At 47.8% G+C, this 27,674-nt stretch overlaps 1 protein-coding gene across 7 annotated transcripts in view; it reads left to right on the forward strand.

Annotated features, from left to right (window-relative positions):
• The window catches only part of CARD11 (caspase recruitment domain family member 11), a 107,218-nt gene that overhangs the window by 57,674 nt on the left and 21,870 nt on the right, over positions 1 to 27,674 (forward strand). For 5 of the 7 annotated variants that reach the window (XM_061402300.1, XM_061402296.1, XM_061402299.1 and 2 more), the window contains 7 exons: positions 9,251 to 9,384; positions 17,997 to 18,209; positions 21,349 to 21,486; positions 22,554 to 22,879; positions 25,681 to 25,860; positions 26,739 to 26,891; positions 27,458 to 27,583. In XM_061402300.1, coding sequence (XP_061258284.1) covers positions 9,378 to 9,384; positions 17,997 to 18,209; positions 21,349 to 21,486; positions 22,554 to 22,879; positions 25,681 to 25,860; positions 26,739 to 26,891; positions 27,458 to 27,583 — 1,143 coding nt within the window. In that variant the 5' untranslated portion in view covers positions 9,251 to 9,377. Of the gene's footprint in view, positions 1 to 1,714; positions 1,809 to 9,250; positions 9,385 to 17,918; positions 18,210 to 21,348; positions 21,487 to 22,553; positions 22,880 to 25,680; positions 25,861 to 26,738; positions 26,892 to 27,457; positions 27,584 to 27,674 lie in introns of those variants that run through there. The other 2 variants (XM_061402298.1, XM_061402301.1) reach the window with 2 other exon arrangements.

Raw genomic sequence — 27,674 nt, forward strand, 5'->3', positions numbered from 1 at the left:
CCGGGTCACCTGGGTAGAGAACCCCGATGAGCGTCCGGTGGAAACAGTGCCAGAGGGCCGGCTGGTGGTGGGCAGCGCCCTGGGCTGCGGGGCAGGATGAGCCTGGGGTGACGGCTGAGAAGTCTGGCTATAACTCGAGGTGGGGGGTGTTGCATATGAACTAATGTGGAGTAAAGAGAAGAGATGGACTCCAGCGGAGGCGACGGAACCTGGAGACGTGAGCAGAGACCGGCTGAAAGATGAGGGCACGGCTCAGGACTTGAGGCAGGACCCAAGAGTGGGATAGATCAGTCGTCCTGCCTGTGCGCCACAGCGGTGGGGTGTTGCTTACTGCCTCCCAGGCTGTGCTCCATCTCCTAGGAGGTCTCCCTCCGAGTCACGCTGTTTCTGTCCTCTGCAGGCCTTTGTACACGGGCAGTACTTAGTCCTTGTTGATTTCGTGCTTACTCTGGTTTTGTATTTAGGGGGAAAAAAGGAGCAGGAACAAATAGATAAAGAACTTGCTCAGACTGTAAGACTTACAAGTCTGTGGCTGGCTGGAAGCTATGTGATTTTCTCAAAAGGCTTGGGTCTTGTTTGTTATTTGTATCTGCTAGGACGATTGTTGCCTGCAACAATTGCTGACTGCAAGTTTTAATAGAAACAAAATCAGAGTTTTATACGTGCCAGGAATTTTATTCGTCTCATGAACAAAGAACTCAAAGGTTAGCCTGGACCCAGAGTCCTTTCAGCGTCCTGGGCGGCCATGTTCGAGCGTGACCTTCACGCTCACGAGACTGCTGCTCTGCTTCCTTGCGTTGCACCTGCATCCAGGCAGGAAGACAGGGGCGAGAGAAAAGTGCTCCTCACCTGACTCTGCCCCCTCTCCAGACCCTTCCAGATGTGTCATCTGGAAACTTCCACGTGCAGCTCATTGGCCAGACCTGTGTCACACACCCACAATTCCAGCTGCAACAGAGGCTAGAAATGCAGTTTTTTAAAGGTGGGCACAGTAATGCTCCAAACAAAACCGGGGCTCTGTTAATAAGAGAGAGAATGGAGAGACTTCCAGGTGGTCCAGTGGCTAAGACTCCATGCTCTCAATGGCAGGGGGCCCAGGTTCGATCCCTGGTCAGGGAACTGGATCCCACGTGCCACAGCCAAAACCCGGCACAACCGTGTGTGTGTGTGTGTGTGTGTGTGTCTGTGTACATCAGTCACTCAGTCATGTCTTTGCGACACCAGGCTTTGTAACCTGCCAGGCTCCTCTGTCCGTGGAATTTTTCAGGCAAGAATACTGGAATGGGTTGTCATTTCCTCCTCCGGGGGATCTTCCTGACCCAGGGATTGGACTTGTGTCTCCTGTGTCTCCAGCGTTGTGGGTGGATTCTTCACCTGCCAGCCATCAGGGAAGCCTATATATCACACACACATGTACTGAAGGGCTATTTATTATTAAAAAAAAGAGAGAGAGAATGGATATTGGGTTGGCTGCTGGCAGTGTCTGCCACTCCACTGTGAATTTAAAATGATAATTGCTGCTTTCACAATATGTACCAGCGAAGCTCTCCTGATTGCTGTACACATGTTAATTCATGGGAAGTATTATCATCCCAATATTTCAGTTGAACGAGCTGAGACAGACAGAGGTTAAAAGTTAACTGGGACGCCAGAGAAGACTCCTGAGGAGGAGTTTTCTAGCTGCCTCTCTCGGTGCCCTTTTTTGCAGGAATGAAAGGCCTGGCAGGGCAGGAGACCCAGGAAGGGCTGCTTCTAGTGCTTTTCCATTAAGCTTTCACTTCAAGGCTGCGAACACAGCAGACAGTGTGGTGAGTCCCCAAGTCTCCAGCCCGTTCTCCCAGGCCGTAGATTATCCTTCTCAATAATCTTCCCCACCGCCTTTTTTTCCTCTTTTTTTTGCCAGAAGTCCTTTCAATGAAGTGGAGGTTTCATTGGAATAATTAAACCTTCCATTTCAAGCCTCTCGTTCCAATCATCCAGGCAGATCAATTAACCAGAGGCACATTCATCTAGCTGACTGTTGACCCCTTCTCGTTGCAGACTTTTGCGCTGGGGCGGCTCACAGAGAGGGAGAGGCGTCTGTCCCTCTTTCCAAAGGGCTTGACATCTGATGTGGTAGCAGCCTCGTTGTTTATTTTATTCAGGATCTGATTTGTATTTTTTCACCCAACAGATATATATTGAGCGCCTCTGAAGAATCAGGCCCTGGGCTGAATGAGGGAGGTGGGGTTGTGGTGGAGGGTACAAAGGGGAAGCAGACGCAGTCCAGGTAGCTGAACCCCATGAACCTGTTTCCTCTTCTGTGAACTGGGGCCAGTGGTAGTAGCTACCTCACAGGGTGGCTGTATCAAATGACATCATCCACATGCACCACTTTTCTCTTTAACTTCAGTTCAGTTCAGTTTAGTTCAGTCGCTCAGTCGTGCCCAACTCTTTGCGACCCCATGAACTGCAATCACAGCAGGCCTCCCTGTCCATCACCAACTCTCAGAGTTTACTCAAACTCATGTCCATCGAGTCAGTGATGCCATCCAACCATCTCATCCTCTGTCGTCCTTCTGCCTTCAATCTTTCTCAGCATCAGGGTCTTTTCAAATGAGTCAGCTCTTTGCATCAGATGGCCAAAGTATTGGAGTTTCAACTTCAACATCAGTCCTTCCAATGAAAACCCAGCACTGATCTCCTTTAGAATGGACTGGTTGGATCTCCTTGCAGTCCAAGGGACTCTCAAGCGTCTTCTCCAACACCACAGTTCAAAAGCATCAATTCTTTGGCGCTCAGCTTTCTTCATAGTCCAACTCTCACTTCCATACATGACCACTGGAAAAACCATAGCCTTGACTAGATGGACCTTTGTTGGCAAAGCAATGTCTCTGCTTTTCAATATGCTATCTAGGTTGGTCATAACTTTCCTTACAAGGAGTAAACATCTTTTAATTTCATGGATGCAGTCACCATCTGCAGTGACTTTGGAGCCCAAAAACATAGTCAGCCACTGTTTCCACTGTTTCCCCATCTATTTGCCATGATGTGAGAGGACCAGATGCCATGATCTTAGTTTTCTGAATGTTGAGCTTTAAGCCAACTTTTCACTCTCCTCTTTCACTTTCATCAAGAGGCTTTTTAGTTCCTCTTCACTTTCTGCCATAAGGGTGGTGTCATCTGCATATCTGAGGTTATTGATATTTCTCCCAGCAATCTTGATTCCAGCTTGTGCTTCTTCCAGCCCAGTGTTTCTCATGATGTACTCTGCATATAAGTTAAATAAGCAGGGTGACAATATACAGCCTTGACCTACTCCTTTTCCTATTTGGAACCAGTCTGTTGTTCCATGTCCAGTTCTCTAAATTACTTATTTTTAATTGGAGGCTAATTGCTTTACAATATTGTCTCAGTTTCTGCCGTACATCAGCGTAAATCAGCCACAGGTATACGTATGTCCCGCCTCCCAGCCCTCCAGGCTGTCACAGAGCACCCAGGCCTAAGCGCCCTGTGTCATACAGCAAATCCCGCTGGCTGGCTGTTTTACGCACGGTATGTGTGTGTCTCCATGCTATTCTGTCCATCCGTCCCACCCTCTCCTCCCTCACTGTGTCCACAGGTCTGTTCACTTGGCTGCGTCTCCGTGGCTGCCCTGCAGATAGATTCATCAGTACCGTCTTTCTAGATTCCATATCTGCATTGATACACGTTGTTCACTTTTCTCTTTCTGACGTACTTCACTCCGTATGATAGGTTAGAACTGACTCAGATGCATTGTTTACGGCTGAGTAGTATTCCATTGTCTGTATATACCACAGCTTCTTTATCCATTCATCTTTTGGTGGACATCTAGGTTGCTTCCATGTCTTAGCTATCCGGAGCATTTTTTTTAAGTTTTGGTGTTTTGTTTTGTTTTTTTGATGTGGACCACTTTAAAGTCTTTATTGAATTTATTACAATACTGCTTCTGTTTTATGTGGGGGCTTTTTTGGCCATGAGGCATTTGGGATCTTAGCTTCCTCAGCAGGATTTGAACTTGAACCCCCTGCATTGAAAGGCAAAGTCATAACCACTGGACCCCCAGGGAAGTCCACACGTGAATTTAGGCAGCATCTGCCTATAGCAACTGCCGTGTGCCTTTTCCTGGAAGGTATTGGAGGATATGCTCCAGCCAAATGAGGGAATAGGATGTGGAGCCCAGGAAGCGAGGAGTCTGATTGGTTAGATTGGATGCTATGCTTTGTAAGTGTTAGCTGTGGTCGTGGCTGGTTTAATTAAGATCAGATGATGCTCAGTTGGTGAGGGTTGCATTGGAATCTTAGTGGTATGAGGTCTCACCGGGTTATTTAACTCTGATCCAACTTCCTCATCATAAAATGGGGATAATAAAACTCATCTTAGCAAGCTCCCGCGAAGGTTAAGCCCGGTGGCATCTGTGAAGTGCCCTGCACACACTCAGTGCATCTGATTTATGAAGGGGTGAGCTGTCCGAAGTTTTACAAAAAGTAAAATATAGTAAGTGTGCAGAGAATGGAGTAACTGATTCCTTATACTTAAATGCCTGACCCATATTTCCAACAGTTGACATATGTTATTTTTTATTGTTTTTCAACCATGGTAATACATATGTCAAGCAGAGTTAAAGACTAAAGTAGCAATTGTTGTTCAGTCACTGAGTCGTATCCAATTCTTTGTGACCCCATGGTCCTCTGCCTTCACTCTCCCGGAGTTTGCTCAGATTCATGTCCACTGAGTCAGTGATGCTATCTCATCCTGTGCCGCCCCCTTCTCCTTCTGCCTTCAGTCTTTCCCAGCATCAGGGTCTTTTCTGATGAGTCAACTCTTTGCATCAGGGGCCAAAGTATTGGAGCTTTGAGCATCAGTCCTTCCAATGAATATTCAGGGTTGATTTCCTTTAAGATCGATTGCTTCGATCTCCTTGCAGTCCAAGGGACTCTCAGGAGTCTTCTATAGCACTGCAGTTCGAAAGCATCAGTTCTCTGGTGCTCAGCCTTCTTCATGGTCCAACTCCCTTTCACCACCAGACACATCCACAGCTGAGAATCGTTTCCGCCTTGGCCCAGCCACTTCATTCTTTCTGGAGCTGTTAGTAACTGCCCTCTGCTCTTCCCCAGGACACCTTCCAGCCCGAGGGGCTTATCTTCCAGCGTCGTGTCTTTTTGCCCTTTCGTACTGTTCATGGGATTCTCCTGTCCGGGTTGCCATTTCCTCCTCCAGCGGACCACGTCTTGTCAGACTTTTTCACGATGACCTGTCCGTCTTGCGTAGCCCTGCACGGCATGGCTCATAGCTTCAGTGAGTTAAGCAAGACCCTTCACCGTGACTGTGATCCATGATGGGGAGAGAGTGAAATAGGCTTGTCATAAAAAAGCATCCATCTGTCCCCAGTGCTGATCCCCAGGGGCAGCCACTTCTAACCCTTCTCCATTTTGCTTTCTTCTGCTCCTTACGTCCTTATTTCTAAGTAATGTGCTTACGTTGCTATTTAGTGATGTGTCGGTTTTAAGACATTATTTGTCGACATGCCTTTAGGTAGATGGTACTTTGTCTCCCTTTCCTAGTCCCCACTCCATGCACTTACCCCACCATCATCTTGGCACATTCTGACCAGTTTACCTGCTACTCTATCATGACCAGGTAAATATTGTTCAAGTTGAGGCAAATTGTATGCTGGGATTATGTTTCCTTCTTACCTTTTTATTTTGTCCAAAGTTAATATTGCCTCTCTTTTCATTGGCTGGGGCTTTTTTAATCATAAAATGAAAGTGAAAGTGAAGTCGCTCAGTCATGTCCGACGCTTTGTGAGCCCGTGGACCGTATCGTACCAGGCTCCTCCGTCCATGGGATTCTCCAGGCAAGAATACTGGAGTGGGCTGCCACTCCTTCTCCAGGGGATCTTCCCGACCCAGGGATCGAACCCACGTTTCCCGCATTGGAGGCAGACACTTTAACCTCTGAGCCACCAGGGAGGCCCTTTTTTTTTTTATTATACCTGTCCTCAATTTTTTTCTGTCTGACTCTCACACTTGTCATTTGCCCAATGATGTCTAAGTTATCAAGGATGTCAGATAACCACTCATTACCCCCCCTGGCCCTCCATGGTCCTGCTGCAGTCTTGGCAGCTTCTCTTTGCTGCATCCCTGTCATCCCGGAACACTCCTTGCTGCTCTGTTTCCTGGCCTTAATATTTTTGTTTTATTCCCTCATTTTGCTGGCGTATATCCAACAGTAGCTTCCTAAGAAAGGATGCATGGAAGCTGGATGCTTAGAGTCCTTGCCTTTCTGAAAATAGCATCATTCTGCTTTCGCACACAATAGTTCCGTAAGGTATAGAATCCTGGGTTTAGAAGTATTTTCCATCGGAAACGCGAAGGTGTCATCTCACTGTCCCCCACTTCCCAGCATCGCTGTTGAAAGATCTGATGCCAGACTTACTTCTAGTCCTTTGCACATGGCCTGATGTTTCCTCCCAGGAAGATTTTAGGGTCTCCTTTTATTCCTCGGTGCCCTAAAATTTCAGGATGATACTCCAAGAAGGTTCTTCTCCACTAATTTGTACTGAGTGCTCAAAGGACCCTTCAAAACTAAATACTCATGTTTTTGCATGTGGAGAATCCTCTAATACTAGTGTCTCTGATAATTTCATCCCATAATTGATACTGTATCCCCACAAGACATACAAGAAAGGAAGCATACTTCTGTAACCTCTTTATAAGATTTCGCATTATTGGATATTAGACTTCCTAAATTGACCTCATTCCCCCTCCTCCTTTCTTATTTTCATTCTCTTTAACTTTTTATTAACTTTTGGGGATATTTCCTCAACTTTATCTTCTAACTTTTCTATTGATTTTAAGCTTCCACTTACTTGATTTTAATCTCTTAAGAACTTTTTCTTGTTCTTCGATTGTCCCCTTGTCAAAGCACCCTGCATTGTTCTGTGGCCGCAGTATCGTACCTGCTCTCTTCATGGATTTTAATTATTGGATTTTTTTTTTCTTCAGTTTTCTCTTGTGTGCATTGTCAGCTTCCTGCAGCTTCCTTGTGGCAGTTTGCCTCTTTCGATCTCTTCCTTTCACATGGAGACTTTTCTCGAACATGGAGAGATCCTTGGCTGTGTGTTTATTCTTATGCGACAGGCAACACAAACTGTGCTCCAAGCTCTGCTTGCGTCGTGGGCTTCGCTGGAGGGCGAATAATCGCTGGCTGATTGTGCTTGAATAACGCCGACGACAGGAAGCTCATAACTCACCAAGCAATTGAGTCCTGCTTTAAGAAGCAAGAGCTGTTTTGAATCCTGAGCCAGTATCTGCTCTGCTATCTTAAGAGCTTGGTTTTAGTTCTATCTTATGCTTGTTAAAGTGATATTTCAGGGACATTTTGTACATACACCTACTGGGTGAAAGTGAAAGTTGCTCAGTCGTGTCCGACTCTCTGCGAACCCATGAACTATATAATCCATGGGATTCTCCAGGCCAGAACACTGGGGTGCGTAGCCTTTCCCTTCTCCAGGGGATCTTCCCAACCCAGGGATCAAACCCAGGTCTCCCGCATTGCAGGCGGATTCTTTACCAGCTGAGCCACCAGGGAAGCCCAAGGATACTGGAGTGGGTAGCCTTTCCCTTCTCCAGGGGATCATCCCGACCCAGGAATCAAACTGGGGTCTCCTGCATTGCAGGGGGATTCTTTACCAACTGAGCTATCAGGGAAGCCCCACACCTACTGATGAGAGTCGTTTAAAAGGTGAACTTTTTTTTTAAGGCAATTCTAGGGGCTGTATAGTAGTGATTTAAAGGAAGTCCACATCCTGCCTTCCACACTAATGATGACTTTGAACCTGTCCAAGGCCTGATTTTTCTTGGCTGTACTGTAGTGATGATGGTGGTGATGATGGTCATGGTGGTGGTGGTGGTGGTGATGTTGATAGTGATAAAACCACCTGTCTCAAAGAGTTCTCCAGCAGTTAGGCTTAGCCAAGTGCCTGGCAGAATAAATAGTCTGCAAGCACAGGGATGATGTTTCCACCAGCTGAATGTTAAACCGATGAGTCAGTCTCTCAGGAAACATATCCTCTCTCCGACCTTAGGACCAAGTTGGTAGTTGGGTGGGTGTGTGCTCGGTCGCCTCTGACTCTGCGACCCTGTGGACTGCAGCGCGCCAGACTCCTCTGTCCATGGGATTTCCCACGCAAGAATACCTGAGTGGGCTGCCATTTCCTACACAAACCTGCTTTCCCTTTCCTGCAATTAAAACCTGTCTTACAATTAATTTTCTTAAAGGTTTTTCTTCTGATTATAAGAGAGGGAAAATGCAAGTGCATTCTTCTTTTTTAATGCAAATACAGAGAAGTGTCATTTCCCTGGGCGGGGTTGTGGGGCAAGGCCGGCCCTGCCCTGAGGACGGTGCTGAGCAGACCAAGGAGACGGTGACCTCCAGAGAAGCCCGTCTCCCTGCCCCCACCCTGGAGCTGAGGGTCTGTGACAGCTCACTCCTATCCAAGCTGACACCCGACAATAAGAGCTTCTGTCAGCCCTGGGAGATCTGGTGTCACCTGTGATTAATCCTCAAAGCCAAAACCCAGCAAGTTTCTGATTAAACGATGGTGTCCCGGGTCCCCGTCACCTCCGAGTGGAGCTGTGGGAGTCGCCACCAAGGGACCCCAGCAGCTCTCAAGACAAGCGTCTGCCCCTCCTCACCTTCCCCCTCCCCAGCTGCCCTTCGCCCCAAACCCACAGCCCCAGCTGGGCCCCTGGAGGGCCTGATGGACAAGACGGCCTTGCCGGTCACCACAGGGAACGGGGAAGCACCGTCATGTCCCTGCCCAAACCTGCAGGGGTAGGTGCCTGAGACGTGATCTCAGTGAAGGGAACCCTTCTGGACTCAGGAGCATGGTTTGCTACTTTTGACCTGATGAGTTAGCAGCTGATTAGAACCACTCTGCTCTGCAGATGCTTCAATCAGAGGCTTCTGACGGGCTTGCACTTGGCCACAAGCAGCCCCATGGTTACCATCTGGCCTTCTCTCTACGCCCGAGTGTGGGGACCTGGGGCCGGTGGCCTTCCCGCTGTCTGTGGGTGCGAACCAAAGCCCTTGTCCTGCAGCAGCTCCAGGCCCCGGTCCACGGCGTGTCCATCCCCTGGAGAGATGAGGGCTCCGGGATCATTTCATTCTTTCCTTCCAGAGCAGGGCCCCCCTTCGCTGTTTGAGAGGTTCTCTGTGCTAACTCGGACCATCTTCCCCCTCACAGATCCTGGCCCGCACAACTCCACACCCAGGAGATTGGCTGAGGGCAGGCCCAGCCCCGGCTGGGAGGAGTAGAAAGAAGTCAGACGTCAGTGACCGGCAGGCACGTCCACCTGCCAGGCGCCGACCCTATGCCAGGTATGTCACATCATCTCTTTTATGTAAAATAAATGTAAAGCGAGGGTTTCCTGAGACTCACCAGGGGAGCAGAGAGGGGTGGTTTCCAGGCAGAGGGAGGCACAGGAAGCAGGCGCTGAGCGAGCGGGCATCTGGCGGAGAATTGAGGTCAGTCAGCTGGGATGTGACCATCGGGGCTGGCGGGAGGCTTCAGCTTGGAGGTCGAGACAAAGATGCTAAACTGTGCCATAGCAGAGAGGGCTCCACACGATCCATGTTTCCAGTGAATGAGGAAGGGCCGTGAGGCCAGCAGCTGCCACGGGGCTGTCCACTGGCCGGCAGTCTCCTTGGCCTGTAAAAAGGTGAGCAAAGGACTTCCCTAGTGGCCCAGGGGTTAAGGCTCCACCCTTCTACTGCACGGGGTGTGGATTCAATTCCTGATGAGAGAACTAAGATCCCACATTCTGTGTGATCAAAAAATAATAATAAAGAACTTTAAAAAAAAATAGGTGTGCAAAATAGCCCTTCCTGTAGAACGTGGCCTGGGAGCCTTGAACATGTTCTTCAGCAAGTTTCTCTCAACCACAGCAGGTGCCTGTAGGTGAGTACCCAGGAGGCAGCACTACCAGAGACCCAGGGTCTTTCCACTTCTCTGCTCTGCATCGTGAGGGTGTTAGTTTTGTCCTTAGAGGAGTCCTCAGGTCACATGATGGCTGCAGCAATCCCAGCGTCACACACACCTTCACACGCCAGCACCCCGGTGCTCAAGGACTGTATCCCTTCCTTGTGTTCCTATCAAAGGTCAAGGAAGAGCACCAGAATTTCCCCCCAGCAGACTTCCTGCAGGTTCTACAGGTCATAAAGACTTCACATACTTAGTCTGACATCAAACAAGACTACCTTGTTATGTAGAGACCAAAAAAAGATCCACCTCTTGCTCAGAAGTTGCTCCCTGAAACATGAGGCCACCTGGTTCCTGAAGACAATAGGGATTCCATAAGCAGGAAAGGGGGATGAACGAAGCGGTGTTCGCCCACTTAATGACTTGCTGAGTCAACTTCTTAGGATGTTGACTCTTTAAAAATAGTGAAGGTGAGTGTATTTTCCTTTGTGAATGGAAAACTATCATGCTGACGCATTGTCAGAGTGAGTGCTTGTAGGAGATGTATTTGTGTTGCACTGAACCACGAACTCTCCCCACGTGACCCAGGTGGCCAGTGCTTAGGATACGAGCAAAAGGGCAAAGGTCATTGGATGGAACGTCCCCATTTTTCACCTCTGTAAACCAGTTGTTGCTCATAATAGCACATAGATATTTTTACTCAAGGTGCTTGGGTTGTTCATAGCAAAAGCCCACTTTAAACAGCTCAGATTAATGGGGAGATTCTTGACGGAACAAGAACCAGACATTACAAATGGCCAAGGCTCACAGGGCTGGGAAGTAGAGTGGTACACTCAGAGAGACGATGCCAGCTGCTTCTCGAGGGTCCTCGGGGTCTCTCACTGCAGCTCCACCAGCAGACGTACTTCCTCCACCTGCCTTACACCATCTCTGCCTCCGCAGCCTCAACCTGCCTGGGCGCGTTACTGCAGCCACATGCAGCCCCCAGCCACTCCGATGCACCTTCTAGCTAATTGCCCCCAGCACACTCACCCGCCCCACTCTCTCTTTCAGTCAGTTCAGTCACTCGGTCGTGTCCGACTCTTTGCGACCCCACGGACTGCAGCACACCAGGCCTCCCTATCCATCACTAACTCCTAGAGTTTACTCAAACTCATGTCCATCATGTCGGTGATGCCATCCAACCATCTCATCTTCTGTCATCCCCTTCTCCTCCTGCCTTCAGTCTTTCCCAGCATCAGGGTCTTTTCCAGTGAGTCAGTTCTTCACATCAGGTGGCCAAAGTATTGGAGTTGCAGCTTCAGCATCAGTCCTTCCAATGAATATTCAGTACTGATTTCCTTTAGGAGGGACTGGTTGGATCTCCTTGCAGTCCAAGGGACTCTCAAGAGTCTTCTCCAACACCACAGTTCAAAAGCATCAATTCTTTGGTGCTCAGCTTTCTTGATAGTCCAACTCTCACATCCATACATGACTACCGGAAAAACCATTGCTTTGACTAGATGGACCTTTGTCAGCAAAGAGATGTCTCTGCTTTTTAATACGCTATCTAGGTTGGTCATAGCTTTCCTTCCAAGGAGTAAGTGTCTTTTAATTTCATGGCTGCAGTCACCATCTGCAGTGACTTTGGAGCCCAAGAAATAAAGTCTCTCACTGCTTCCACTGTTTCCCCATCTATTTGCCATGAAGTGATGGGACCAGATGCCATGATCTTCGTTTTCTGAATGTTGAGTTTTAAGCCAGCTTTTTCACTCTCCTCTTTGACTTTCATCAAAAGGCTCTTTAGTTCCTCTTCACTTTCTGCTATATGGGTGGTGTCATCTGCATATCCAAGGGTTATTGTATTTCTCCCAGCAATCTTGATTCCAGCTTGTGCGTCATCCAGTCTGGCATTTTGCATGATGTACTCTGCATATAAGTTAAATAAGCAGATTGACAATATACAGCCTTGAAGTACTCCTTTCCCAATTTGGAACCAGTCCATTGTTCCATGTCCGATTCTAACAAACAGCTGACAAACAGGTGACGCGGTGATAAAGAACCCACCTGTCAATGCAGGAGACATAAGAGGTGTGGGGGTTCGATCCCTGGGTCAGAAAGATCCCCTGGAGAAGGAAATGGCAACCCTCTCCAGTATTCTCGCTTGGAGAATCCCATGGACAAAGGAGCCTGGTGGGCTACAGTCCATGGGGTCACAAAGAGTCAGACACGACTGAGCGCGCGTGCACAGACATCAGATCTGTGGCCATCTGAGGACGGGAGTGGGAAGGCAGATATTAGATAGTGGTGTCTCTGTTGCCCTAGACTGGGCTGTCATCTTTGTTACTGATTCTTTTTTTCTTTTTTCAAAGTATGCAAGTAATACGATGAAACGTGTGTGTTGTAAATAGTACTGATAACATCCAAGTTGTCCTGCCCAGTAACCTCAGAATTCATCCTGCTTCTTAGATAGAATCAGTGTAATCAGAGCCTCTCAAACCTCCCCCTCCCTCCTTCCCCTCCCCTCCCCTCTCCCTGTTTCTCGCTGGCCTTCTCTTTTCTCACACACACACACACACGCACACACACACACACACAGCCCTACCTCTGTAATTACAGGTGTTGCCTTACATGAGTGACTTTACACTGCATTGTGTTATTTTTCCGACACCAAATGTGTGATGTTTTCCCGACACCAAGCACGTGTCATATTTTCCACAAGTTCAGTTCAGTTCTGACACTGACTGCCCAGAGGCAGCCAGGCCACCACAGGCCCAGGGCTGGGCCCTTACGCCTGCCCCACCTCGGACACTGGCCCCGCCCCCTGCCCCACCTCGGACACTGGCCCCGCCCCCTGCCCCACCTCGGACACTGGCCCCGCCCCCTGCCCCACCTCGGGCACTGGCCCCGCCCCGGGCCGCCTGCACTCTGGCTCGGCAGCCGCGAGTCAGGGTCTCCCGAGCCTCCTGGCCAGGTGCTGTGTTTGCTGGCATGACTCACAGAACTCGGGAAAACACTGTACTTTATTACGACAGTTTATTGTCAAGGACACAAATGAAAGCACCCGCGAGGAGCCCCCGGACACAGAGGCGTCTGTTCCCTGGCTTTGAGATGGCACCCGTGCCAGCAGGGCCTTGAGTTCAGAAACTTGGAAGCTCTTTGCGTCGCGTTGTGCAGGGGTTTTTATCAAGTGTTATTACGTAACCATGATTGATTAACTCATTATCGGAATGGTGATTGGACTCAATCTTTAGCCTCTCTCCCTTGAAAGTTATAATCTTATAATCACTTGCTTGGTTTTTCAGTTCCCATCCTGAAGCTCCTGGGGCCCCTTACCCAAGAGTCATCTCATCACCATCCAAAAAACAGTCTTATCCCTCTGGGGGATATCCCTCTCGGAATCCTGGAGCTCCTTGCTCAGAACCAGGGGCAAAGACCAAATACATGTTTCCAATTGTATTTACTTATTAATTTCGCCTGCACTGGGTCTTCCCTGATCTGTGTGGGCTTTCTCCAGCTGCGGCGAGCAGGGGCTCCTCTCTGGTCTCATCGCGCAGGCGTCTCATCGCGGTGACTGCTCTTGTTGCAGAGCGTGGGCTCTAGGCTGTGGTCCTCAGTAGTGTGGGGCACAGGCTCAGTTGTCCCTTGGCATGCGGAATCTTCCCAGACCAAGGATCAAACCTATGTCCCCTGCTTTGGCAGGGAGATTCTTAACCACTGGACCACCAAGATCAGATAAGATCAGATCAGTCGCTCAGTCGTGTCCAACTCTTTGCAACCCCGTGAATCGCAGCACGCCAGGCCTCCCCCAAATCCATTTTAAATTATACAACATGTATGAATATATGCATGTATTTACTTTTTAAAAAACAATGTCTTGGAATCTTTTTTATGTTACCACATATTTTCAAATGTCATTCCATAATGCAAAAGGATCATAGAATATCTACTGAAGAATGTCTGGATTGCTTACATTTTTTCTAACTACAAATAATGTTAAATGTTCAAATAAAAACTTGGGGGGAAATTAAATATCCATTTTAGAGAAATGAAGAAATAAATTATGGTATATCCTGGCAATGGAATAATATATACAGCAGTTAAGAATGAATAAACCAATAGAAATTAAGGGATTGTCAGATTAGATTTAAAAAATAAGATCTCTTATCATCTACAGGAGAAAAACCTTATATCCAAAGGTACTGGGCTGGCCAAAAGGTTCGTTTGGGTTTTCCCATTTTACTTTGAGGCAAATGGAGATGCAACATATTGAAACTTAACCAGTGTCACTAAAGCAGCACTCAGAGGGAAATTTATAGCTATACATGTTAATATTTTTTTTAAAGATCTCAAATCAGTAACCTGACCTTCCACTTTGTGAAACTAGAAAAAAAAGAGCAAAGTGAACCTGAAGTGAACAGAAGGAAGGAAGTAACGCGTATTAGGACAAAAATAAATGAGTTAGAGAACAGAAAAGCAATAGAGATAATTAGTGAAACCAAAAGTTGTTCTTTGAAATATCAACAAACCCTGAGCTAGACTGACCAAGAAAAAAAGAGAGATGATTCAAATTACTAGATCAGGAATAAGAGAAAGGACACTACTACTAACCTTGTTGAAGAAATGAGGCAAAATAAAAATAAAGGAAAAATATGAATGTTGTTTCCAATAAATTTGGTTACTTACCTGAGATGGACAGATTCCTAGAAAGACACAAGCTATTGAAACTGACTCAAGAAAAACAGGAAATATGAGCAAAGGTACAGCAAGTGAAGAATTAGTAATCAAAAACCTACCCGCCAAGAAAAGCCTCTACCAAACAAAGACAAAAGCATGCCTGCTCTTCATTAACTTAACCAAAAAGTAGAGGAAGGAACACTTCCTAGTTTGCTCTATGAGATAAAAATTATCCTGATGTCAAAACCAGTTGGACATCTTGAGGAAAGAAAAGTACCAACTAATCTCTCATAGCTATGGATGCCAGAAGGCTCAAAAACATACTAGCAAACCAAGTCCAGCCAATCTGTAACAAACTGGGATTTACAGCAAGAATGCAAGGTTTAATGGCTGAAAATCAGTTAATGTCATATATTAATAGAATCAAAACTAAAAACTATATGGTAATCTCAATGAATGCAGAGAAAGCATTTGACAAAATCAAGCATCGTTTTTGCAACAAAATTACTCAGGGAGTTTCCTCAACCTGATGAAGGATGTCTGAAACACACTCACTGAACCCGGTGACGTTGTACTTAATGGTGAGAGACGATGCTGTTCCCCTGTGGTCAAGAACAAGACAAGGATGTCCATTCCTGCCCCTTCCGTGTAACACTGTGTTAGAAGTGCTAGCCTGCGGAATTAGAGAGGGGGGAAAAAGAAAAGGAAAGGCATCCATATTGAAAAGACAAATAAAATGAAGACTATAGCCCACGTTTATAATGCCATCCAAAAGAATAAAACACTTAGGAATAAATTTAGCAAAAGAAGTGTACACTGGAAACTACAATGCATTGCTGAAAGAAATTAGAGACCTGAATTAGCAGAAACACAGTCCATATTCTCTTTGCGACCCCATGGACTGTAGCCCACCAGGCTCCTCTGTCCGTGGTATTCTCCAGGCAAGAATACTGGAGTGAGTCGCCGTTCCCTTCTCTAGGGGATCGTCCTGACCTGGGATTGAAGCGGCCTGTCTTACCTCTCCAGCATTAGCGGGTGGGTGCTTTACCACTAGCACCACCTGGAAAGCCATATTCTCGAAGCATAACATGTAACTGGTAGATAGTATTACTGTTCAAATTAATCTACATATTCAGTGTATTCACTGTCAAAATCCCAGATTTTTTTTTTCAAGTATTGGCAAGCTGATTCCTAAAATTCACATGGAACTGCCAAGGGCCCTGAATAGACAAAACAGTCTGAAATGGGAGGAACAAGGTTGGAAGACTCACACTTCCCAATTTTAAAACTTAGCTATCCATCTACAGTAATGAAGACAGATCAATGGAATTGAATTGACAGTCCAGAAATAAACACTTAAACTTTTATGGTCAATTGATTTTTGACAAAGGTGCTAAGACCATTCAATGGGGAAAGAAGAATCTTTCCAACAAATTGTGCTGAGACAACTGAGTGTGTGTGTGTGTGTGTGTGTGCGTGAGTGTGTGTGTGTGTGTGTGTGTGCGCGCGTGCACGTTCAGTCACTCAGTCGTGTCCGAATCTTTGCGACCCTTTGGATGGTAGCCCGCCAGGCTCCTCTGTCTGTGGGATTTTCCAGGCAAGAACACTGGAGTGGGCTGCCATTTCCTCCTCCAGGGGATCTTCCCCACCCAGGGATGGAACCCATGTCTCCTGCGTGTCCAGCATTGGCAGGCAGATTCTTTACCCACTGAGCCATCAAGGAAGTCCCAGGACAACTGAATATCCACATGTAAAAAACAGTTGGAGCCTTACCTCACACCGTACACAAAAATTAATTCAAAAATGCATCATAAGCCTGAATGTGAGAATTAAAAGTATAAAACTGTTAGAAAACTAAGTAGAAGTAAATCTTTATAACCTTGAGTTAAATAAGCAGTGGTTTCCTAAATACACACCAAAACCAGAAGTGAAAAAAGAAATTGGACTACATCAGAATTAAAAGCTTTTATGCTACAAATAATACCTTTAAGAAAAGGAAAAGATAACTGACAGGAGAAAATACCTGCAAATCATATCTGACTTGTATCCAGAACACATAAAAAATCCATAATAAAAACAGTGCAGCTTAAAAACGGGCAAAGGATTTGAACAGACGTTTCTCAAGGCACAAGTGACCGATACACACAAAGGATGTTCAGTCGTTAGTCTTCAGAGAAATCAAATCAAAGCCACAGTGAAATACCAGTTCCCGCCAGCTCAGACGGCTACAGTAAAAAAAAAAAAAAAAGATGGACAGTAACAAGTGTTGACAAGAATGTGGATAAATCTGAACCTCGTATGTTGCGAGCAGGAATATAATAGGGTGCAGCCACTTTGAGAAACAGTTTAGCAGTTCCTCAAAATGTTAAAACAGAGTTACCATATGGCTCATCAGTTCTACTTCTGCCTATCTGCCCAAGGGAAATAAAAACGCCTCTGCAAAAAAACTTGCATGTGAATCTTCACAGCAGCACAATTCATAATAAGCAGACAACCCAAATACTTGTCGATGGATGGATAAACAAGGTGCGATATAGCCAAACAATGAAGAAGTGTTCCTCAGTAAAGAGCAGTGCTGAAACATGCCGCATGCAGCACTGATGAACCTTGAAAGGGAGCCAGTCAGAAAAGACCAGGTACTATGTGATCCCGTTCAAGTGAAATGGCCGGAAGAAGCAAGTCTACAGGTTCAGTAGGTGGGTGACTGCCTAAGGCTGCGGAGGGGCGGTCTTGGAGGCAAGTGGAGAGTGACTGCTACCCTTGGTAGGAAGTTTCTTTGGGGGGTGATGAATATTTTCTAAAATGAATTGTGTTATGGGAATATACTAAAAAGCATTGAATTGTACACTTTTAAAAAGGTGAATTATATGGTACATGAATTGTATCTCAGCAAAGCTGTTTTTAAAAATGAATGGATTAGGTCTGTATGTATCAACTTAGGTAAATCTCAATAAATGCATAAAGGAAAAAAACAAGTTGAAAAAGGAAACAAGAAAGCATATAGTATGACACCGTTTATGTGAAACTGTAAAACAAAAAGTATAGTGTATATTGTTTTCCGAAAGATAAATTCTTAGTAAGATATAAAAACTTGGATGGAAAGGATATACACCAACTGCAAAATTTCCCCTTTCTATAATTTTTCATTTTATGACCTATTCATCCATTGTTTATGTTTAGCACATAAAGAATTATATTGTCTGTATTCACATGCCTTTCTTTCTTAAATAAAAGGTAAAATTCTGTATATTCTTTTCTCTACCTTCTTTAACGGTAGATCCCGATCTCTCCAGAGGTGATAGAGCTCGTCCGGCGAGGCTCTTTGATTAACGGTGTTGGGGTTTGTGTCTGGAAGGAGGAGCGCCCGAGATGGACGACTACATGGAGACGCTGAAGGATGAGGAGGACGCCCTGTGGGAGAATGTGGAGTGCAACAGGCACATGCTCAGTCGCTACATCAACCCTGCCAAGCTCACACCCTACCTGCGCCAGTGCAAGGTCATCGACGAGCAAGATGAAGACGAGGTGCTCAACGCCCCCATGCTGCCGTCCAAGATCAACCGGGCAGGTAACCCCGGCGGGTTCTCTCCAGCAAGCAGCAGCAATGTGAAGTTTCCCTCACTCCGGGGTTTCTTAACTGGAGTCCACACACCTCTGGCCACCCCTGGTCCCCCACCCATTTGTCCATGTGCAGAGCAGATCTGTGAACTTGGACAGGGGGATGGAGACGGTGCCTCTTTATTTACTAACCTACACCAAGACTTAGCATTCCCTCCAGTTATGAACATAGCCGAGCAGTAGACCACAGTGATTAGCAGTACTTGTGACCTTGTCAACAGTGAGCATTCCAGATAGCTTATCACATTTCAGCTATTAGAGATATTCCAAAATACCATTTATACTTATCTCTCCCTTGAAATTATTGCAGTTATTAGACCTGCTGAGAGATTGAGTTATTTAATGCATTAATAAAGAAGCACATTTATTATGGAGCCACAAATTTAATATTTGTTAACTGTATCTTCTTATAATTGATTCCCTTTATAATCCAATATATTTTATCAGTTTAAAAATAGTATTTTGATAAAGAGTCCATAGGCTTTTCCAGACTGCCTAGGGGTCCATGACACTTTATTACATTCATTAAAGGTAAAATAAGTGTGGTCTGTGAACATTGTTCTGCTTTTATATACGTATGTGTGTGTATACACATATATGTTTGTAACAAAATACATCTTTGTGTGTAAGCATGTGGTCACAATATAAAATACATTTCTTTCTGTGGTTCCCAGTTTAAGAGGCTTGAAACTCACTTGCCCACAGTATGATGGGCGATGAGTAGCTTGCAGGCTGTGCTTCTCTTTTGCTTATATGACAGACATCACTAATCACAGCAAGCTTTCCTGCTGAGCTTGGATGTAACTTTAGAACCCCTCTCAACACAGTGCTCCAGGTAGCTCTGACAAACATCAATTGACATAAGATGAAGTTTATTTATTAAGTCTATCCTAGGGGAAGTGTAGAGTTTTAGGACCTCAAAGGAAGAAATAACTGAAAATAAAATGTTTAAGGAAGGGTCAAGAAATGGAAACAGTAAGTGGACCCAGTAGGATAAACACTGAAAACTGCCAAGGAAATTACACTTAAAGATATTTCCAGACTATGTGATAATCCCATTGAAGAACATGGAGCTGCCCTGCTTTCTATGACTTTTCCTGGGTCCCCATCCAAATACTGGTCTTCCAGGTCTGAACCCCAGAGAGCCATAGATTACTGTGTAATTGCTGCTGCACCTCCATCCTCCTTCTATCATAGATGAGCTGTTACCTGTGTGGTTAATTTTAGCCCCATTCAGTTGGGAAGCTCTTTAAAACCGCTGGTTTCCTATGGCTACAATTCCATTTATTCTGGTTCTACCAACTCCTTGTAGAAAGGAAAGTGTTAGTTGCTCACTCATGTCCGACTGTTTGTGACCCCACGGACTGTAGCCCACCAGGCTCCATGGAATTCTCCAGGCAAGAATCCTGGAGTGGGTTGCCATTCCCTTCTCCAGGGGATCTTCCCCACCCAGGGATTCAACCTGGGTATCCTGCGTTGCAGGCGGATTCTTTACTGTCTGAACCACCAGGGGGCTCAAAATTAGCTGCTTTGCATACTGCACCTGCCTGCTTGCATGCTAAGTTGCTTCAGTCATGTCTGAGTCTCTGTGACCCCATGGACCATAGCCCGCCAGGCTCCTCTGTCCATGGGATTCTCCAGGCAAGAACACTGGAGTGGGTTGCCATTTCCTCCTCCAGGGTGCCGGGGACCAGCCCCGGCTGATCCAGGGTATTCGAAGGAGAGACGGCGTAGGCGAAGATCAGGAGACAATTGCTTAATTAAACGTTAATTAAGGATATAAAGAGTAATAGAATGAGGATAGCTCAGTAAAATTCAGTGAAGAAAAGAGGCTGAAATAAGGATAGCTCAGTGAGGAAATTCAGTGGAGAAAAGAGGCTGAATAATTCAGCCAGAAGGTAAGAGAAAGAACGACATGGTGAGACCAAGTTTCGGTGAACAAGGCCCGCACTTTATTTTCCAAAGTAGTTTTTATACCTTAAGTTATGCATAGAGGATAATGGGGGAAGGGGTAGAGTCAGGCAGCAAGCCAGGCTTTCTTCCTGCAAACTTATCATATGCAGAAGCTTAGGTGATTTGCATCATCTTCTGGCCCGGAGGCCTGTTAACATTTTAAAACTTATTTTTCTCTAAAGGTGATTGGTCAGGAGCCACCCTCCAAAAGCATTAGATAAAGTTGCATTCCTACAGTGCAAAGGTGTGGTGGGCTATAACAAGAAAAAGAATTAACTCAAGGGTCCCAGGTTACAAACATTAAAGCTACTACTTAAACCAATTATATTAATCAATACACTGCCAGGGACACAGCAGGTAAGGGATATGGAGACTTAGCAGCAAACATTGGCCCAACAAGTGAAAATTCCTTCACCAATACAATTTCTAATCAATCTTTTAACTGCTCAAAGGAATCTGTATTTAGACAGTTTAGAACATCTCCTGCCTCTCACAGTTGGGAGGCTCTGAACAATCACATGTGGCCGGAAAAACCTATTCAGGCAGGCTAGAGGATTTCCAAAGGAGTTTGTAGGTTAAACACTGTCACACCCAGGAATTATTAACTGGAGCTATAAGCTAACTCTTTTTTCAGAGAGGTAGTGGGGGACAGCCCCCCGTAAAGTCAGAGGTGTAGGTGAAAGCACAAAGCAGAAAGTAGGCAGACTCTGGTTTTGGGGGTATATGCTCGAGAATTTCCAGGGAGACTCCTGAGGCTTGATCCCGCCTTTGCGTATGTCAAGCCTCCTTCCTCATGACCTTTGCCACGGGCGGAGCTCGCTCCCCACACCAGGGGATCTTCCCAACCCAGGTTTCAAACTCATGTCTCTTATGTCTCCTGCATTGGCAGGTGGATTCTTTACCACTGGTGCCTGGAAAGCTCTGGAGAAAGGAAACTAACACTGAACCCCTGCTGAGGGCCTGGCACTTTGCTTTACGTTGTCTGGATTGTAAGATATAACTCAAAGTGACAGAAGATGGAGACCATCTTCTTAACAGTGTACTGATGGATATGAGCCGGTGTAAGACTGGGTCTGGAGACTTGCATCCAGTCAGACGTGTACTCTTCCCTCTAAGTGATCTGATCTTTCCTCTAGGTCGACTGTTGGACATTCTACATACCAAGGGGCAAAGGGGCTACGTGGTTTTCTTGGAGAGCTTGGAATTTTACTACCCAGAATTATACAAACTGGTGACTGGGAAGGAACCTACTCGGAGGTTCTCTACCATCGTGGGTAAGTGGCTTTGCCATCAGCATTCCATCTGTGGTAGGAAGGGTGTGTGTGTGTGTCCAGCAGTGGGACAGCTGTCAGGTTATGAAGCTGTGATATCAGGATGGTGCCCTGGTGGCACTTGTGAACTGTCAACCACTTATTTCTGCCTGATGGTGAAAGGTAGGTGACACCGGTACAAACTGAATCAAGAGCCCAGAGAAGTGGATGTTCACTGAGCTTCCCCCAGGAGTGCTGGTGGGTAGAGCAGAAGCTAACCCTCTGGATCTTGTCTGCTTTCTTGCCAGCATCACATGAAGCAGAGCCCATGGTCATCTTGTTGTCTTAATTCTCCTTCCTAAATATTCTTGAGTCAGTCTTTTCTCCATATACACCACTACCCTAGTCAAGACCCTTACAAACCTCATCAACCCTTTATGTCCATTCCTGCGCTGCTCCAGTGATTTCTCTACTCCCCGTGTTACCCTCCCCCACGTAAAACCATTCGGTGGCTTTCCAGTGTTTTCATTTGAAGACCCAAGTGCGGCCCACAAGGACCCTGCATGGTCCAGCCCCTGATGATACTCCCAGCCTCACTTTTCCGCCTTTCTGTCTCTAAGCTCCAGCCACCTGGGTCTTCCTTCAGTTTCCGAAATGTACCAGGCCCCTCCTGCCTTCCCTTAGGACCCTGGCAATGTTGTCCAGCCTTCCCAGAATGTGTTTTCTCTCCTCAAGACTTCAGCTCATTCATCAAGTGCCTTCTCTAACACTTCGGTCCACTCCGCTGGATCTGGTTCCCCTGTTACATGCTCTCATGGACCCCTATACTTTGTGAAACCCTCTCAGTCTGTAGTTATATTTATATGTGATCATTTGCTCTTTTTTTTTAACGTCTATCTCCCTTACCAGACATAAGCTCTCCCGGGACCAAGGCTGTCTCGCTCACCCTGAATCCACAGTGCCCAGTGGGTAGTAAGCACTCGGTAGAACGTTAGGAGTGAATGAGTGAACTTACGACCGCGGCCCCACGTCTGGAACCCCTTCTTGCCCTCCCCAGCCCTCAGGCCTGACTGAGTGCCCCCTCTCCACAGTGGAGGAAGGCCACGAGGGCCTCACGCACTTCCTCATGAACGAGGTCATCAAGCTGCAGCAGCAGATGAAGGCCAAGGACCTGCAGCGGTGCGAGCTGCTGGCCAAGTCCCGGCAGCTGGAGGACGAGAAGAAGCAGCTGACGCTGACGCGGGTGGAGCTGCTGACCTTCCAGGAGCGGTACTACAAGATGAAGGAGGAGCGAGACAGCTACAACGACGAGCTGGTCAAGGTGAAGGACGACAACTACAACTTGGCCATGCGCTACGCCCAGCTCAGCGAGGAGAAAAACATGGCGGTCATGCGGAGCCGAGACCTCCAGCTCGAGGTGAGGGGCGCGCGGCGGGACCCCCGGGGCCCCACTGAGCGCAGGTGAAGCCCTGGGGCGAAGACCACCAGGCTGGCAAGCGCAAGGTGTAACGCCTGCCCGGGTGAGGGAGCCCGAAGGCCACTGTGCGCGTGCGCGTGCCTACCCAGGGAGGCTCAGCGCAGTTTAGCCTCGCCCCATCCACCCACCCACCAGGCGCATGTCTGCACATTCGCGCACGGACCTGCTGACTAGGACTTCCTGCTCCAGAGCCCGTGGAGCCACTGTGCACATGCGCAGGCATCCACGTGTGCAGACATGCACACCTGGAACCGGTGGGGCTTCCCTCTTGCTCCGGGACCAGACCCAGCAGGTGCATGTACCAGACATGCTGCACACGTGTCCTGAATCACACTGAGGGGAAGGTGGAGGACGCAGGGATCTGCCCACCTCAATGGCCCTTAGGAAAATCATCAAGGATACGAGCACAGCACCTGTCCTCTGGAGTCGTGAGGTCCTTGAGGCGAGGACTCTCCCCTTCACAGCTGTATCTCTGCATAGCTAGGCGTGACACAGTGGATATCAGTGAACAACCCAGTAGCCAAGTGATGGACGTTGTTAATAAGTTTACCTCCAAAAGGGAGATGGAGAAGGGAATTGGCTTAACTCATTCATTCCTTTTATTTATTGTGCACTGCCTTGCTACCAGGCTCTTTTCCAGGAATACATAACTCACGACCAAAGCCCTGCTGTCAGGGAGCTCACATTCTAATCAGAAAACAAATACATCAATACCTGGTAGTAATCAGTGCTATTAAAAAGAAGGAGAAAAGAATTTGGGGAAAGTGAGTGAGGGAATCCTGTTTTAAATAGGATGCTCAGGAAGGGTACCTGAGAAGGGGACACAGGAGCAGAGACCTGAGGAAACGGGGGGATCAGTCATGCAAGTCTCGGGGGGGAAGAGCAGAGAGTGAGTGCAAAGACCCCAGGTAGTGCGTGCTTGGTATTTTTGAGAAACAGCAGGAGAGCCAGCAAGGCTGGAGCCAGATGAGCAAGCAGCTTGAAGAGATGGCCAGGGTCCAGATCATGGGGGCTTGGTAAGAACTTTAGAATTTATTCCAGGAGTGATGGAAGCCACTGAAGGATTGAGAGCTGGGAGTGACAACTGATTTATATCTAGAAGGATCACTCTGTCTGCTGGGCGGAAAATAGACTCTTGGAATATTTATTAAGCACCTGCCATGTGTAAGGCACGGTGCTAAGCACTGCGGGGGACATAGGGATAAATAACCTGATTTCTGCCTGGGTCACTTACAATTTAGTTGAAGCAGACAGATCAGTAAACAGCCCACTGGAGTTCGGGGGAACTGAGTCAGTGGCATAGCAGGCAAAGAGCATGAACGTGTAAGTCCTTTGGATTCAAGTGCGAGACCTGCTTCTGGCTTTACCACTTGATTGGTCCTTCGCCTTGGTTTCCTCATTTGTAAATGGCAATTACATGAAAATGAAAATAAAACCTACGCCCTAGGATTGCTCAGTACTGAAATGTAAGTCTTTGTCAAAACGGCTGACCCAGTAGTACCCACTTCATGTCTACTCGAATGGACCTGGGGCACTTAGGTTCATCTTCCAAGATAGTGAGGATGTTTTATTTTACTTTTTGCATGACCAGGAGGAGAGGCTTCCATGCTGTATTTGTCTAGGATTTGAGGGTGTCGAGATTTAAAACTTTCTCTCTCTTAGGACTGTTTTATGTTTTCCTGACTATAGAGTAATAGCAAGAAAGCATCTCAGAACTTAAAAGAACTTTTCTCTTTGGTTGAAAGAATATCTGGGCAGCTGAGTCCTAGGCCATTTCTCAGGCCACAGGGGTGCAGCTGGGGTCCCCTCCTGGCTAAAGCCACCACCCTCTACCTGCCAGATTTCTAGAGGTGTTCTCCCCAAAAGCCTAGAATTGAAAAAGGACACACGCCCCTAGGTGGTCTCTTCCTTGCAGCACTTAAAAGCAGTCTTCTTCTTAGGTGTTTTGCCAACACTGATCCCTTTGGGGAAGCAAACAAACACAGTCACAGGGGTTTAAGAAGTCTTCTCCTGGCCCCAGTTCCTGACACTCACTTCTTGAGTGTGAAGCTCGCACATCGCCAGTTGTCAAAGTCCCAAGAATAATAACTGCCTCCTCCAGGAAGGCAGTCTTTCTTACACTAAGTCTGGGCAGATCCTTTAGGCCAGAGATCCTGCCAACCTGCAGTCCAATGAGTCTCAAGCTGTTCTTTTAGCAGTGGTGCCATTTTTTCAAATAAAATCTTGGATGAAACCCACGAGGCCAAATCACGTGCAGGCAGAGCTGCGCTGGGGCGTGAAGTCAAGATAGAGCCCGAATTCCCCTCACCCCATCTCTGCCCCCTTCTGAAACACTAGGGTTCTTCAGGAATCTTGTCTTCTGAGGATCTGAGTTTGAAACCTGTCAGAAAAGACCTTTAAAATGGAAAAGTGTACCTCAGGGAAACACCAGCTTGGGAACCTCTCATCCTAACCTGTAACCTGTTCCACACCCATGACGATTGCCCGAGGAGGCTTTCTGAGGACTGTAACTGCTCTAGTCCTATCTAAACTAACAGACAAGGACCTCTCCTCAACAAGGAGAGAGTGGTTTGTTTCACTGAAGGAGTATCTTTGAGCCCTTCTGTGTCACCAGCTGGAGGAGGAGAGAGGGACAGAACACGGCTCTTGCCGGAAGTCCAGCAGGCTGCGGGGAGGCAGTCCCTTTTCTGAATGTTTCCCTGCAACCTCGTTCTCTCCTCGGCCCCCCGGGGGTGTTTCAGATTGACCAGCTAAAGCATCGGTTGAACAAGATGGAGGAGGAATGCAAGCTGGAGAGGAACCAGTCACTGAAACTGAAGAACGACATCGAGAACCGGCCCAAGAAGGAGCAGGTCCTGGAGCTGGAGCGGGAGAACGAGATGCTGAAGACCAAGATCCAGGAGCTGCAGTCCATCATCCAGGTAAGGACAGGGACAGCACGCCTGCCGGGGCATCCCTTGCTGACCGCAGGACCACAGAGAACTCATGTCATCATCCTTGGCCACCTTAGTTCCTCCTCTGTCAGCAGGGGTGACCGCACCACCCACTGCTCAGACATTATGTGAGGTAACACTTGTGACGTTGTTTCCTTGGTTGAATCATTTCACGAAAATCAGTGTCCGGGGCACTATGAGGAAAGTACTTTGGGGAAAACCTTCTTGCCGTAAAGATTCCAAGAAACTCAGCTCTCAGCTGTGAGGGATTTGTTAAAGCTTTGAGGGCCTCTCTTTCTTTGTCATCACAGAGTCATCTGTGGGTACAGAGGATAAACATCCCCAGATACATGTGCAGGGGAGGAAGGAAGGCACCCGCCCCCTCCCCCAGAAAGAATGATGCCCCCCAGGATCATTGCCGCCTGGGGTGGAAGGCCTTGGTTCAGAGCAGAGACTAGGTCCCGGTTTAATCGGAGCAGATTGATTGATGTTTCAGGGGAGGCATCTGCAAGGCAGATCAGCCCCGTCTTTGTCATCACCTGTGAAATGTTTGGAGACACTGCACAACTGCCTCTCTGGGCTCTGATAAGAGCCGGGGCAGAACAATAGGCATCAGGATGTTTCTGAGCAGAAGTGGGTTTTATGCTTCTTTCCAGGTGATAAAATTCATAAGTAATAAGCCGCTTAAGGGCCCCAAGAGACAGCGACTCTTGCCTCTGCTTCCCTGGCACAAAGCCTTCCGCTCGCTGTGTGTCTGTCTCTGGCGCTTCTGTCTGCTGCCTTCCCAGGCCTTCTTGCTCCCTGTCCCGCGCCCCCCAGCCCATTAAGCATGCCCCCCACACACATACCACCCGCCACCCACCCAGGCCGGGAAGCGCAGCCTGCCAGACTCAGACAAGGCCATCCTGGACATCCTGGAGCACGACCGCAAGGAGGCCCTGGAGGACCGGCAGGAGCTCGTCAACAAGATCTACAACCTGCAGGAGGAGGTCCGCCAGGCAGAGGAGCTGAGGGACAAGGTGGGCCCTTGGACGGCTGGGGCTGCAGCTCAGGCTGGGAGCCCCGGGCCCCCGTGTGTGTCTGCAGAACCTCTGGGCCCCCCACTCTCTTCCAGGACCAGGTCTGAGCCCCGGTGTGATTACCTGTGTGTCAGCACCTGGCATTACTTGTGAACTGTTCTAAGTGTCCGCATGGCACTGGTCTTGCTCCCTGGCTGAACGCTGCAGCCACAGGAGAGCACACGCAGTGTCCACCCTGTCCCCCACCCCACCATGGCCGAAGGCCACAGGAGGGCACACGCGGTGCCCACCCTGTCCCCCACCCCACCCTGGTCGAAGGCCACAGGAGGGCACACGCGGTGCCCACCCTGTCCCCCACTTCCCCCGCACACAGTAGGTCTGCATCAGATTGCAGCTGGTGGCTGGCCTTTTACCACGGTCCCTACTCGTCAGAGCGCTGACTCTCAGAAGGTCAGGCGCCGCGGGGAGGGGCAGGCTGGCCCTGGGAAGCCGCGGCTGGAAACCAGCTGTCGGCCCTGATTTGTCAATGGCTTGATGCGAGTATTGATCTCTCCCTGTGCTCGCAGTACCTGGAGGAGAAGGAGGACCTGGAGCTGAAGTGCTCCACGCTGGGGAAGGACTGCGAGATGTACAAGCACCGCATGAACACCGTCATGCTGCAGCTTGAGGAGGTGGAGCGGGAGCGGGACCAGGTACCGGGCGGCTGGCCCAGGCTCCAGGCCGTGGGGGCCGGTGGGGTATTGTCAGGGTAACGCCACCAGCTCTGCAGGAACCACTCAGGAG

Source organism: Bos javanicus, chromosome 25, assembly GCF_032452875.1.
Source record: "Bos javanicus breed banteng chromosome 25, ARS-OSU_banteng_1.0, whole genome shotgun sequence".
NCBI lineage: Eukaryota > Metazoa > Chordata > Mammalia > Artiodactyla > Bovidae > Bos > Bos javanicus.